The following is a 14,649-nucleotide window of genomic DNA, read 5'->3' as shown; positions in this document are numbered from 1 at the left end:
AGGCTCTTCTGTCCATGGATTTCCCAGGCCAAAATATTGAAGTGGGTTGCCATGCCCTCCTCCAGGGGATCTTCCTGACCCAGGGACTGAACCTGTGTCTCCTGCATTGGCAGGAAGATTCTTTACCACTGTGCCACCAGAGAAGCCCCGTGACTTGGTTTCATTGAGTTATTTTAATTCCTTGTGAAGATTTGAGACAGAGATTCATCATCACATTTCTAGGAATCTCTCCGCAAAGCAGCTGAGAGAATGCAGGTCCAGGTACATTCACTGAGGCCCCGGGGTGAGTGTGGGGAGCATGTACATGTGTGTGTGAGTGTGTGTTGGTGTGCTGAAACAGGAAACTCCAGTTTGAGGTTTGAACTTCAGTGAGATAAGACAAGATACTGAGTCTCCTGGAAAAGCCACTCCCTTTTGAGCGTCAGGCCCGGAGAGTCTCAGCCAATCGGGCCTCCCAGCTCAGCGTCTGCTCTCCTGCCTGGTGGCCCCATCCCCCTGCCCTGCTGGAGAGGCGAGGTGATGGCCCCGTTTCCCGTCCTGTGGGACTGCGTGCTCCTGGCTGCCTGCGTGCTGAGTACAGGTCAGGGGCCTGGCAGAGACAACCGCTTGGTGGACTGAGGGAGGAAAAGAGAGACTGGGTCACAGGGGCGCCTGTAGGTGCAGAAAGTTCTACTCCCTGACCCCCGGCTTGCCGAGACCGTCCTGCGGTCCCCTCACCCTGTGAAAGGACCCCTTCTGTTCCCAGCAGCCTCCTCCAGGCACTCCTCATGGGATCTCTCTTCAGGCTTTGGCTGCAGCTAGAGATCTGGTGGTGACCGCTGCCCCCAGGAGCTTCAGCCTGGCTGGCCTGTGTGTTTCAGATGCAGCCCCGAGCTTGGTGGAGCAAAAGCCCAGGTGGGTCCTGGTACCTCGCGGACAGGCTGAAACCCTGCGGTGCATCCTGAAGGATTCCCAGTACCCCTGGATGAGCTGGTTCCAGCAGGATCTCCGGGGGCAACTACAGGTGCTGGCCAGTCTGCGGAGTACCGGGGATGAGGAAGTCATAAACCTCCCTGGAGCGAATTACCGGGCCACACGGGTCAGTGAGAGCGAGCTGAGCCTACACGTGGCCAATGTGACCCAGGGCAGAACACTGTTCTGCACCTGCAGTAAAGACACAGTGAGACACCCCAACTGGGAAAATGAATAAAAACCACCCACTGGGTCCCAACCACAGACCCAGCCTCCTCCTCCTCCCGGCTCTGCCCCAGTGGCCCTCCCCCACCTGGATCCTCCCTCTGGCTTCTTTACCACAAGCAGACTCTCCCTGCGCTTCAGAGAACACAGCCCACTGAGTCAAGGCTTGATCGGTGGCCCCAGCAGCCACTTGTGACTCTGGGGAAGACTTCTCCTTGAAGCTTAGGTTCTGTGTCTGCAAAGCACTGACACTAACGCCCCGATTCAGAAGGTTGCTTCTCAGATTAAACAACCAGTTCAGGTGGAGCCTTTAGGAAAATACAGAGGCATCTAGGAAGGACTTAATCACTGTTGGCTATTCTCTCCACAGTGGTGGTATTGTGCTAAGTTGCTTCACTCGTGTCCAGCTCGTTGCGACCCCAAGGACCATAGCCTGCCAGGCTCCTCTGTCCATGGGCTTCTCCAGGCAGGAATGCTGGAGTGGGTTGCCATGCCCCACTCCAGGGATCTTCCTGACCCAGGGATCGAACCTGTGTCTCAACATCTCCTGCATTGGCAGGCGGGTTCTTTACCTCTAGTACCACCTGGGAAGACTTAATCACAGTGAACTATTTTCCACATGTATAAAAAGCATACTGCATTTTAAGACCAGTATCAATGCGCAGAGGAAAGAAGGACACCCAAAGAAATCCTGGGAGTCAGAAAAGAGGCAGAGTGACTATCTCAATGTATGACCACCCCCCCAACACCGCTTGCTAAACAAGCACACGTTTTCCCAATTAGATCCACATTCTCTGCATTCAGCACCTCCTGAACGTCTCACGCCTCAATCTCCAGTTGATCTTTTTAAAAGCAAGATCCACAGAGAGGGCCTGACCTAGCAAGGACCAGGGTCTGGGTTCCGGAGCGGAGGGCTCACCAAATATTGACCTAAAGCCATGGCTCAGAAGTGGATCTGCAGCCTCAGGAAGGGCGCATGCCGACTGAGGGCAGAACAGTAGGCTCAGCCTCAGATGAGTGGCCGGGAACCACAGGGAGGGGTGTTATGAGCAAGACCCCCGTCCTGAGACCCCTGCAGAGAAGGGAGACTGGACTGCTGCTGACCCACCCCTCTTTCAGCTCTGAGTTTCTCCATCCCAGACGGTGTGGCCCACACGAGCAGGTGCCTGGGGTGCAGGGTGGGCGTGAGTGAATGCGGAGGCATTTCAAAGGCAGCCCCATCTCTGATGGCACAGTGGGTGGGTGGTTTGCCTCCGAACTACCAGCACCTACCTGCTCTTTCTTCAGCGCTTGAGTGAGAGCTTCCTCCACCAGGGGGCGCCATCGGCCCGCGGATCTCCATAACCTCACAGAGGGCAGGATGGCAGCCATAGTGTTGGCTCGGCCCCTCTCAGGCGTGGTGGTGAACACCTGCCTGGCTCTAGAAGACAAGGACGACGAGGAGGAGGAGGTCGAGAGCCTGGCATTTGGATAGCTGAATCCTCTCTCTATGGCGTTTTGGCAGAGCAGCTGCCAGAAATCCCAAAGTGAGATAATCAAGGTGTCTAGTACTGCATCGAGTTTTCAAAGGGTCTGGGAGTGATGGCCTTGGGATTCCTCAGCCCCTGGCTCCCCGTCTTTAGCTTCAAGTGGGTGATTTTTTTTTTTTAATTTTAAATTTGTATTATTGTCTTGTTCAGTTTCATCAAGAACCACAGCTTCATTTTCTTTTGGTTACACCGTGATGGCATGTAGACTCTTAGCTCCCTGATCAGGGATCGAATCCATGCCCCCTGCAGTGGAAGTATGGAATCTTAACCACTGGACCTCCAGGGAAGGCCCCGCTAGGCAATTTTATTCTACTCCAGTTGTCCCAGCTGATGACTTTAAACCAGGGCTTTTTTCCCACCCTGGTTCCCTACTGAGCAGAACTCATTTTATGGTTTCTCAAACCCTCCCATCCTTGAAGGAAATACACAGAGGAAAGAAACTCTAAATTAAATTCTATGAAATCTTTGAAAGCCTCTTCATTGCAGTATCTGGTGTTCGTTTCTGTGCATAGGAGCAAGCTCTAGCCTGATCTTCACCTGGTTTTTGTATGAGCCTGGCCCATCCAGTCACAGCTTTGGGGATCATAGCTTTTCAGCCTGGAGAATGGTGTTTATAGGGAGTATCCCCTTACTCATTCAGCATGCTCTCCAAATCCTAATGTCTTATTAGGATCTGAGGAGGCTAATAAGGGACACCCCTATTTTCTTTACAGAAATTCTGAACAAAGTGAGAGAGATAACGGAGGAGGCATGTGAAGAGGGAAATTTCTAGCAACGTGACTTACAGAGCTGATAGAGAATATGGCTCATACACATGACAAGAGCGGGCTTCCTAAGGCTGTGACTTAAAATTAGAAAGACTTATCCCACCCTTTAGGACACTGAGTCCTAGATGCCATCCTATTTTCTGTTAAAAACCCAACGTGCAAATGAACAGAGAAGCCTTGAAGAACTTTGCAGGGGTCGCGTTTCCTCCTCTTTCAGTATCATTTAGCTCCTGCTGAAGAACTTTTTGCATTTTAAAGTGTAATAACTTGCTAAAGGAAAACAGAAAACATCAAGTTACTAATTTCAGCTGCTTCTCCAACTCCTAAAATGGAAATGAATGACACAACATGGTAGTGTTTTGGAGTCTTTAAGAGGATTCTTTCAAGGACTCGCCATTAAAATGGGATCCCAAGAGTGAAACTGACAGAAAGGTCAAGTTATTTGATTTATATAACCAAAAGTAAGTCAAAACAACCCCAACAGGTTTGATAGCAGTGGAGTGATGTGAGTCAATAAGCTAAAGTATTCCAGCCTCCTTCTTCCCTTGCAAACTTGTTAGTTATATTAACTGATTTAATTCCCTTTAAGCCAAAGAGAGCCTGGGTGCCCTAGAACAGGGGTCCCCAATCTCCAGATCTACAGCCTGATGATCTGAGGTGGAACTGATGTAATAATAAGAGAAACAAAGTGCACAGTAAATGTAATGCCCTTGAATCATCCCCAAACCACCCCTGGGTCTGTGAAAAAATTGTCTTTCATGAAACCAGTCCCTGGTGCCAAAAAGGTTGGGAACCACTGCCCTAGAGAATGGATCCTATGCCAAGACTGAGTCTTCTCTTAAGTCTATAAAAGAAGAGCCCCTATTTACTTGGTGACTTAGGCACGCTAGGTAGCTTCAGTCGTGTCTGACTCTTTGTGACCACATGGATGGCAGCCCACCAGGCTCCTCTGTCCATGGGATTCTCCAGGCAAGAATACTGAAGTGGGTTGCCATGCCCGCCTCCTCTTGTGATATTAAAACCCCTTGGACGGATGCCATGAAGAAAGAAGGAGAACTGAATTCTTCTCAGGAGACAGAAGATCAATCAACATTATCTAGTTCTCATTCCTGGGGTCAAGATCAATGTGAATTTCTTGAGAGTGGCTGTCGCTCTGCCCTGGTAGACACTTGGAAGGAGCAGAATGGGGACATGGGGACAAGCTATTTGAGGAAGAATTAATGTACAAGGTCAGTTTGGAGGAGGAAAATATGGTATCCCTGAGAATTCTCACCAAAATGCTCTCACTGCGGAAGACTTGAATGAGCAGATAGACAAGCTGGTCTGTTCTAAAGTCCTTCTTCATTGTTCTCATTGTTTTTAAATGGCTCCACAAGCCAAGTGAGCAATGGAACCAAATGGAGCATGTGCAGAGACTTCTTGCAAAGACCTAATTTACAAAAGTCTCACTGACCAATCTCGCCCTTAATATAATACTGGCCACTCCCCATGGAAATCTATCAAGTAAAACTCTCAGGTGATAACTGGAGCTGCAGAGGTGAGATGAAAAGAGAAGAAGGAAGGAAGAAAAAGGCAAGAGTGTTTAACTGGGGGAGAATGAAACTCCTGGGGCAGCTGGCGTCATAGAAAGAGCACATTGGGAAAATCCATCCTGTGCTCTCTGTTCACCTGCTGTGTCCTAAACCCCAGTTACCTTTGGTATTAACCTCTCAGAGCTAAGTCCCTACTGAGAATGCTGCAAAATGAATGTCCAGAATCCAGGTCTGGTGCTGAGAGTTGTGTGGGCAAGGAGAAACCAATTCCTCCTACGGTGTCCCCCCTTAAAACCTCTCTCCTCCCTGAGAATTCTGTTTAGTTTGATCCTTCTCAGACTTCCAGCTGGCATGTATAACTTGCCCAAAGCACGTGTGATTGAATCCAGTGCAAGCAGTAGGCGTTAAGTCACCCAAGATGCCAATCGAATGACTTTTTTTTTTTCCAGTAAGGCAATGATCAGTTCATTAGCGAGAACGCAATCACCACTTCATAAATTCCAAGAGGTATGGAGTTTGCCATCATCATCAATAGGGGAGGAGGAAGTGCTGCCATGTATAGTCACTTACAGGGAGGTACCAGTCACCCACCCTGTGGGGCAGGAGTGAGACAGATGTGTGGGATGCATTCAGGACACCTGGTTAGATTTAATTCTGAGGCTGCACTTAGGAACAGGTGGTGTCACAGGGTCTAGAATTCTTGCCATGAGAACTCAGTTATTCCGGATGGTATTTTCAATCCAGGGTATGTAGTTAAAAATCCTGGTATAGATACCCACATCGGCTCTCAAAACACACCCATCTGCAAATGTCAGGATTCCTTGAAGTATCCCATTGCACACCGCTGGGGCAGCTGTGACTTCCTGCCAGGGAAAAGGAGACTGAGTTATTTTTCTGGCAAAGGACACAATAAAATGGGGACATTAAGGCACTGAGAGTATGTTACCTTGCAGGGCTGCCTCCTTCCTGGCACGATGCCCACACATAACATATTGTCTCTGATGCGGATGTTTTTATAGGCTCTGCGGCACTCAACTTTGGAGATTACAGAGATATTCACATTCTGCAGTGAGTCAGGGTCCTTGTCTGGAAGAAAGAAAGAAACAGAACTTCCTTAAGAGTTATGAGATATCAAACTTCCTTCTTTCCTTTCCTTCGTTTTCAACATAGTTCCTCTCCTGGTAGAAACAAAAGAGTTCAAACACAGAGAAATCAAAACCACGGCCACTAAGACAGTAGGAAGTGACCAGATTAACAATTTCTCATGATACAAAGCGTCTATTTATAAAAGAGGTTAAATTCTTGGAAGTTAGATGTAAATACAAGACATTTCTGCAGTGAAGTGAAACAAATTACTTACAATTTTTTCTGGCAATTCAGACATTTTTTTTTTTTTTTCAAGAGAGTGATTTTACTTCCTTCAGATAAATACCCAGAAGTGGAACTGTCAGATCATATAGTAGTTCTATTTTTAACTTTTTGAGAATTCAGACATTTTAAAAGTGTCCTTTAAGTTGGAATTTTTATTTACTCAGTTTAATTTTATTTTACTTTTTGAGCTTTCAGGTTTATAATTTGCCCCACAGTTTATATTCATCACCTATTCCTTTCTAATTTTTAAATTGAAACACACTGACATGAAACTGCAAAAATATGAGGTATGCAGTGTACAGTATTGATTTGACACATTTGAATATTGTAGCATTGAGTCAGAGGTAGATGCCCCTCTCCTCCTCCGGTGGTAAAGTGATAGGAGATTCATTCTCTGTGGACCAAAAACTCCAAGAGGAGAATAGTAGGACAATTAAGGGAGGAGGCTGGGCCCTGCCCAGACTACATATTTCTCATTCTCGAAGTCAGGAGACCTCCCTGGCCACATATGCATAGAAAGTTTCCTTAGAGGTCAAAGTGGAGTGATATCAAGGGATGCTCTACCCCTAGGCCTTTGCGGTAGAATCCATCTTGGTCAAGAGATGCATGTGCGCACGTAGGAGGATCCTGAGATATACCAAATATGGACTGTGAACCTGGCAAATCAAAATGATTGGCCTAAGGGAACCTGGGAAAAATGCCCCCATACAAGTGATTTAACCTGCCGTGAGGTCTCAACTCTCTCTCCGTCTGAGCCTGCCCGTGTGCCTATGAACACATACTGTACTCTTTTTCCTCCTAATAAATACTTTACTTGTTTCACTTCTTTCTGTCTTTGTGGGAATTCTTTTCTGCAAAACTAAGAGCCACGGTCCTTGTCACTGACCACTGGTCTAGTGGCTAGGATTTGGTGTTCTCACCGCTGCACTCTGGCCTCAGTCTCTGGCTGGGAACTCAAGCCCCGCTTCAAGCCACTGGAGCTCAGGACCACTAGAGATCCATGTGATTGGCCATAGTCCACCTCTGTCCCCTCACAGGATTATCATTTCTTTTTTGTGGTGGGAAAAATTAAGATCTAAGCCCTCAGCAAGTTTGATTATAATACAATCTCACAATCTATATTCATTTTGTACGCTTAGTTGCTCAGTCTTGTCCAACTCTTTGCAATCTTGTGGAATGTAGTCTGCCAGGCTCCTCTGTCCATGGGGATTCTCCAGGCAAGAATAGCAGAGTGAGTTGTCAAGCCCTCCTCCAGGGGGTCATCCTATACTGTGTATTAGATTTCCAGAACTTACTTATCTACTAGTTGCAACTTTGTACATTAGACAACGTCTTTCTTATTAATATTTTGAGAGTCTGAAAAGACTAAGAGAGATCTAAGCCTAGTTTTTCATTCATCAGATCAAAAGTATCCAGTATCTGCTAAAATAAAAAAAAAATCATGCAAAAAGTGGTTTCTCTTAAACCCATAAACCTAGGATGTGAAACTAGGTCTCCTCATTTCTAATTCAAATCATTTCCTTTATATCAATGGTTCACACATATTGTGAACTCTGAAGATCCATAACAAAATTTTTCCAACCTGCAACAAAATGAGAGAAAGAAGAACAAAGTTTCTATACACATGTTAGGTGTTCTTGGCAAGGATTCTTCTTTGGGAGGAAGTATATTATTTTGAGATTTTGCTTTTTAGAGGTGTGTTTATTTGAGTAACTTTATTTGAAAATAATATATTAAGTTTTTAAAAGAAAATGATTGAAGTTCTTTGCCTTATTTTCTAGTCTAGCAATAACTGTATAGCTCAACTTTTCTTTTGGAAAGGACTTTTTAAGAAATGCTTACTTAACTACTTCATGAGCCAGATAAAAATAAACTGCATTTTTTTGTAAGTTACATCTCTTTTTTATTAAAATGATATAACACAGATAAATCAAACATACTGCTTAACAGAAAAGCATTTCCTATTTCCAAAACTCAAGTTGTCTCTCAAAGGACAAGGAGTTTCTACTTTCCTTTTTTTTTTTTTTACTGGAATACAGTTATTTATAATGTTGTGTTAGTTTCAGGCATACAGCAAAGTGAATTAGTTATGCATATAACTGATTTATATATACATATAAAAATCCTTGCTTTTTAAGATTCTTTTCCCATATAGATCATTACAGAGTATTGAATAGACTTACCTGCACTATATATATAGGTCCTTATTAGTTATCTATTTCATTTATATAGTGTATATGTCAATTCCAATCTCTCAATTTATCCCTTCCAATTTTCTGATGAAGTGGGTGAATATTCATTTTTAAAATGTTACCAGTTAAAAATCTTAAACTATTGTTGATCTGTATCACAATTTTGCATAAAGAAGTTCTGCATGATTTAGCACAATATTGTGTATTTATCTTATGTTTACTACATAAGCATAATTTTGCTCTATTTCAGGGCTTTACGTTTCTTTAATGCCTGCGATGGTTTGAAACCATCTAATGTAGGTTATGCCTCATTTCAGAATTAAGAAAATTAAGGCTTCAAAGGTAAAGTGACCAATCAGTTGTCATACAGCAAATGAAGACCAGAATACAAATGTCTTCTTTCCACTAACATGTCTATCAGATATGAAAGCAAAGATGTAGAAAGGTACAGAGAAGCTTTCAGGACTCCTACAGTGAGACTCTAGAGAAGGGAAAGAAGATGAAAGGATGAATGAAGAGGTTACAAGGAAGTTCAGTGGGAAAAATGGCAGAAGCTAAGAAAGACTAGGAGTAGGAGAGGCTCACGTCTGGTTCTGAGAGCTACCCACAGAGATCACACAAGTTGTAGGCCCAGGTAGAGATGGTGCACATGTCGTCTTCAGCGGCAGGTTCTCTGGGCAGGCTGACTGTGTTCACGTAGTTGTTGAGTTCAATATGGGTTTGCAGCTTGATTAACATGAGGTTGTGCTCAATAGAAGTGATGGAAAATTGTGGGTGATGAATCATCTTCTCATAACCAACCACTTGTATGTATTTTTCTTCATTTATATTGGATGGTTTTGTAAGCCCCAGTATTAACTGAAGCTTCCTGGAACAATAGAGATGTTTGTGAGAAGACTGAACAGACATGGATTATCCATCCTTCTGGACCTTTATGGGGCTTCCCTGGTGGCTCAGATGGGAAAGAATCTGCCTGTAATGCAGGAGACCTGGGTTCAATCTCTGGGTCAGAAAGATCCCCTAGAGAAGGAAATGGCAACCCGCTCCAGTTTTCTTGCCTGGAGAATTCCATGGACAGAGGAGCCTGGTGGTCCAAGCTTCATGGGTCCACAAAGAATTGGATGTATGACTAAACAATTAACACACTATAGGTCTTGATGAGCTCCTCCCCAAAGCCTTTTCTCTACTACTGAACATCCCCAGGATGTCTCTCAAATCCCATTTAGCTGAGAGGACCCAGGGAGGATTTTGGTCTATGCCCAACCTGAGAACCCAAAACACAGGGTGACGTTGGAGGTTTATTACTCACGGTAAGTTACAGTGTGCGGCTGTGATCACCCAAAGAGGGTGGATCAGGACTCCAACACAAGGCAAGTAATCAGACTTCAAGTAGATCAGGTACGGGGGAGTGATAGAATTTTTGTCGTCTGGATCAAAGGTCAAAGCAACTGGACAGAGACACACAGAGCACAAACTCTGAGATTGTTTTTCAAGCATTATTTGAAAAAGACAAAGGAAGAGAACTCAACAGACTCGTTGCCCCACCCTTCTCTCCAGGCTTTTTATCTGTAAGTTGAACATGTAAACTGGATCACTTTGTTCTAAAACATGAAGAAAATGATTAAAAAATATATATTTCATAAGATGAAAGGTATTTTCCCATTTAGTTGTCATTATGTGTTCTTCAAAGTATTGATCAAATACAACCTTCCTTAAACACCTTCCAAGATTCAGTAGACATATGGCAAATCAACTCATGGAGAACTTGCTATCTTTGCCATGTTTAGAATGCTTTAGCCAATATTATCCCTTTCTCCTGACAATGCAAGGCTGAATGATAAGTGTTATTTAAAGAACAGAGCAAATGCTAACAGAGTCTGAGAAGGGAGGTAACCATTCATTCAACAAATAAATATTGAGCATCTAGTATGTGGCAGGCTCTAAGGGCTTGGGCTATATAGTGAACAAAACAGGGATCTGCCCCTGCTGTCATACATTCTGATGAGTGGAGACATTCAGTAATAGTAAATGCAGGAATACATCAGTGGTATAGTGTGTTGAGTGGTGATTAGTGCAGGGAGCAAGGCAGGGGCAGTATCAGAGGTGTGCCTGTGTGTGGGTGTGTGGGGGTCATTGTTCAGTATTGCATCAGCAGTTGGGAAGACCTCAGCACCAATGTGAGAGATGAGCAATGTATGAAGATGTGGGAGTTAATCAGGTATCTGGGGAAAGGAATTCCAGTGAGAGAATATGTGTGGAACAAGAGTCCTAAGGCCTGTTTAAGGCACATCACAGAGGCCAGGGTGGGGGACAGGGAGAAAGACAGGAAGGGAAAGAAGCCAAAGAGGTGATACAAGATTTTGTGGGATGTTGTAAGGAATTGCAAGGACTTGAACTTGTCTCCTAAGTGACACATGGAACCGTATCAGGGTATTGTGTAAAGGAGTGATGATAATTTCCTTATAGAGAAGTGTGGCGTGTAGGTATATAAAGCAAAGAGTCCTGTTAGGAGAATGATTTGGTAAAGACAGAAGAGGGTGTCTTGATCCATAGCGATCCGTGGAGGTGGTGACATGTGATTGGATTTAGGAAATGTTTAGAAGACAGAGACAGCAACAGGTTCTGATCAGACTGAATGTGGGTTATAAGAGGATATTCATGAATACCTCCAGGGTTTTTGCTTGAATGACTGGAACCATGTCTGGACAAGACCTAAACCCCTGAATGTGCTGCTATATCCATTAGTTTTTTTCCACCCTGGACTCCACTTTTCACTCGCTCATACCAAACATCAGTCCTCTTCTCCACAGGCCCAGAGTCAGACCCCTGTCTTCCTTAGAGAGTCTAGGGTCAGGTTTCAGGGTTCATGCCTCCCCCAAAAGCACCCATGCAGTCATCCTGAGGCAAAGACGCAGGAAGAAACTTGGTGGGGACACCGGCAGTTCTGAAGGAGAGTCAGTCCTGCGCTTGCAGTCTGGAACCTTGCTCCTGTCTTCACCCATCTTTCATGATTCCCTCAGGATTTCTCTTGGGCAATTAAGGAGAAAGATATGCAGATACTCACCAGGCAGGTTCAAGAGAGCCCACAGGAGGATTAAATTCACAATCATGTTGGAAGCCTTTTCAAAAGATGAGGTTCAGTGCCTTGAAAAGGATGCCAAGGAAGGAAAGAAGAACACTAAGATGGAGCAGGAAGGGATTCTAGAGTTGGAACAACTGTCATCTGAATTCTTTCAATTGCAGTTTTGAGTTCCAAAAGAGTAGGATGTGGTGCCAGATATTAGAGGTGCATCGACAGAGACCAGATGACTCAGTCCTCGACACAGTGGAGAATGGATCTGGAACCCAGCATTTCTCTCCCCCTCTTCAGGGAAAGATGCACCTAATTTGAGAGATGCCGAAGCTCACAGTGCTCCCTGCTGTGTAAGTCTCAGACACCATGTCTCTCTCTGAACTTCAGACTGATTCCTCCTACCTTTGTGATGCTAACCCTCATTTGTGTGACACTGACATTTATTTCCAGTGACCATAACCCCGCCCTCGGGGGCTGATCTTGATCCATCTGTCTGACACTAAACTCCTCATTGAGATATATGAGTCCTTTCTTCTGTGTCACTGCTCATCCATTTATTCTCTCAGCCAGCCAGCCAGCCAGTGATTTACACTGTGTGTCTGATGTGTGCCAGACTGTATGCTCATGTAAGAGGTACCCAGATGTGAGGACACTGCCCCAACTGCAAAGAGTTATAGACTAGTGGGAACAGCAGGTCTATAAACAGGCAATTGTGAAACAAAATATTCAGAGCTAAAAATCTAGATATATCCCTCTCTAGGGAAAAATATTTGCAAAACATGTATCTGTTAAATGATTTATATCCAAAACATACAATGGAATCTGAAAATTCAAGAATATGGAAAACAACCAGGTTAAAAAGTGGGCCAAAGATCTGAACAGTTTATCAAATGCATTAGTCTGCCCAAGCTGCTATAACAAAACACCACAGGCCGGGTGGCTTCAACAACAGACTTTTATTATCTGTTGCTTTGTAGTAAAACATGAAGAAAATGATGGAATCAGCTGTAGTAAACACGCATGATCAAGGTATTAACACATTCAGTTCCTGGTGAGAGCTCTCTTTCCAGTTTGTGGCCAGCAGCCTCTCGACTTATTATCATATGATCTTTCCTCTGTCTACAAGCAGAGTAATAGTAATAGTGCTCAGTGGCTCAAAGAGTGAGCTGCTCATGGGGTCATGTCTGACTTTTGCAACCTCATGGACTATAGGCCTCTAGGCTCCTCTGTTTCTAGGATTTCCCCGGCAAGAATACTGGAGTGGGTTGCCATTTCCTCCTCCAGGGGGATCAAACCCGTGTCTCCTGCATTGGCTGGTTCATTCTTTACCACGGAGCCACCTGGAAAGGCCCCGACTGAAAGTTACATGAAGTTAACTGGATCACTTTGCTGTATGCCTGAAACTAACACAATGTAGTAAATCAACTATAGATCAATTTAAAAAGAAAAAAGCGAAAGAAGTGATCAGATGAGCATTTTCTTAAAAACTCTGGAACGAACATAGATGTGATTCAATAAAGGGGGCTGGGGTCACTGGTCAGTGAGTCAGAGGCAGGAAGCAGGGCGTAACTAGAGACAAGCCCACAGTAGAAGACCAGCGAACAGAGGGGCTTGTGGTCTAGATGGACCAAAGATGACAAGAAAAAGAAGCATTGTTGAATTAAATGGGCTTAGTGTCCAAATCTGAGAATTTGGTTTTCCTGTATGTGCCAGGATAAGCTGTGATGTTCATCATAACCCAGCCATCTTTTTTCCTGTTTTGTTGCTGTTTTATTTTGTTTTGCTTTGCTTTGATAGGAGAGAAATGCATCCACACTCAGAGGGTATCAATATAAAAAAACCAAAGCGCCTCAGCCATCTCTGCAGACACAGATTCACCATGTCCCTCATGAGATAAACTCCAAATCTCTTCACTCTCTGCAGTCTTTTTCTCCTCTGGGGTGAGTCTCTCTGCTCATATCTGTTCCTTTTTCCCTTTTTAACAGATAATCCCATGTCATTCTGTCCCTCTCCTACATGTAACTCCATAGGCTCTCATGTATCACTCGATCCCCTGTTTTTGGGTCATTTGACATCTTCTCAATGCAGTAATTTTATGTGTCCTGGTCAACGGGTTTGGGATGCTGTGCGTTGCCACTTCACACCAGTGTGAGAGACACCCTGAGCATGGATCAAAGCTCCTGCCAATAGCACAGAACTTTACCTAAGTCCGCACATACTGCCTACAAACCTAGAAGCCACCTCACTGCTTCATTATCATCTGAGATCCAGATCTTTGCTAGAAATGGCCACCTCTGTTTCCTTCAAGGATCTCAAATATAACATGCCCCACCTTGCTCCTGATCCATTACAGATGAAAACATTACTTCTCTTTATATTACCATCTAGTATTCTTGCCTGGAGAATCCCAGGGATGGGAGAGCCTGGTGGAGCCTGGTGGGCTGCTGTCTATGGGGTCGCACAGAGTCGGACACGACTGACGTGACTTAGCAGCAGCAGCAGCAGAACCACCATCTACCTTGTTGTTCAAGTTGGAAACAGGGGTGATCCCTGACTCTGCCCCTTGTTTCCACTCACAGTCACTGTGTTTAAAGCTTACAGACTCTGTGTTCTTACATCCCCCAATTCAGACATTTGACGTTCTATTTATCATGGTGGCTTTAATGACTAAGCCTCTGATACCTACAAGATAAAAAAATCTAAATTCCTTTACCAAACAGGTCAGGCCTTTTGCTATCTTACCCTTACCTGCATAAATAATACTTTTCTGTCACATTCTGTCTTCTCTTCTATGAACAATTTATTTTCCACACTTCAGTATTACTTACTTACATGTATTTTCCAGAACATAATGGTTTTTATGCTTTTCTGACTTTTACCTAAGTATACCTCAGTTTTATAATATTCTCCTCTAATTTGTTGGCCTCTTGGGTGGTACCTCCTGTGATTCTGACACCCTGATTTTTTCCTATATTCTCACGCAACTTATTGCTCATCTCCACTGCAGTA

The 14,649-nt window shown here is 44.4% G+C and overlaps 1 protein-coding gene and 1 gene segment (V, D, J or C); one reads left to right on the top strand and one right to left on the bottom strand.

Annotated features, from left to right (window-relative positions):
• The first annotated feature begins 396 nt into the window (after positions 1-396).
• LOC110140365 (T-cell receptor beta chain V region E1-like) lies at positions 397-1,189 on the top strand. The segment is given in 2 exon segments: positions 397-580; positions 861-1,189. Coding segments are annotated over 2 exon segments (390 nt in total).
• Positions 1,190-5,628: 4,439 nt separating this feature from the next.
• LOC110140375 (probable inactive serine protease 58) lies at positions 5,629-12,128 on the bottom strand. Its single transcript, XM_020898761.2, has 5 exons — positions 11,632-12,128; positions 9,877-10,015; positions 9,176-9,435; positions 5,951-6,090; positions 5,629-5,867 (listed from the first exon to the last, which is right to left on the bottom strand). The coding sequence occupies exons 1-5, from the start codon at positions 11,675-11,677 to the stop codon at positions 5,718-5,720; spliced, it is 735 nt and encodes a 244-aa protein (XP_020754420.2). The 5' UTR covers positions 11,678-12,128; the 3' UTR covers positions 5,629-5,717.
• Positions 12,129-14,649: the final 2,521 nt, after the last annotated feature.

Source organism: Odocoileus virginianus, chromosome 1 (genome assembly GCF_023699985.2).
Source record: "Odocoileus virginianus isolate 20LAN1187 ecotype Illinois chromosome 1, Ovbor_1.2, whole genome shotgun sequence".
NCBI classification, from domain to species: domain Eukaryota; kingdom Metazoa; phylum Chordata; class Mammalia; order Artiodactyla; family Cervidae; genus Odocoileus; species Odocoileus virginianus.
The sequence above is the reverse complement of the archived record's forward strand: the minus strand, read 5'-3'. Positions and strand labels throughout refer to the sequence as shown.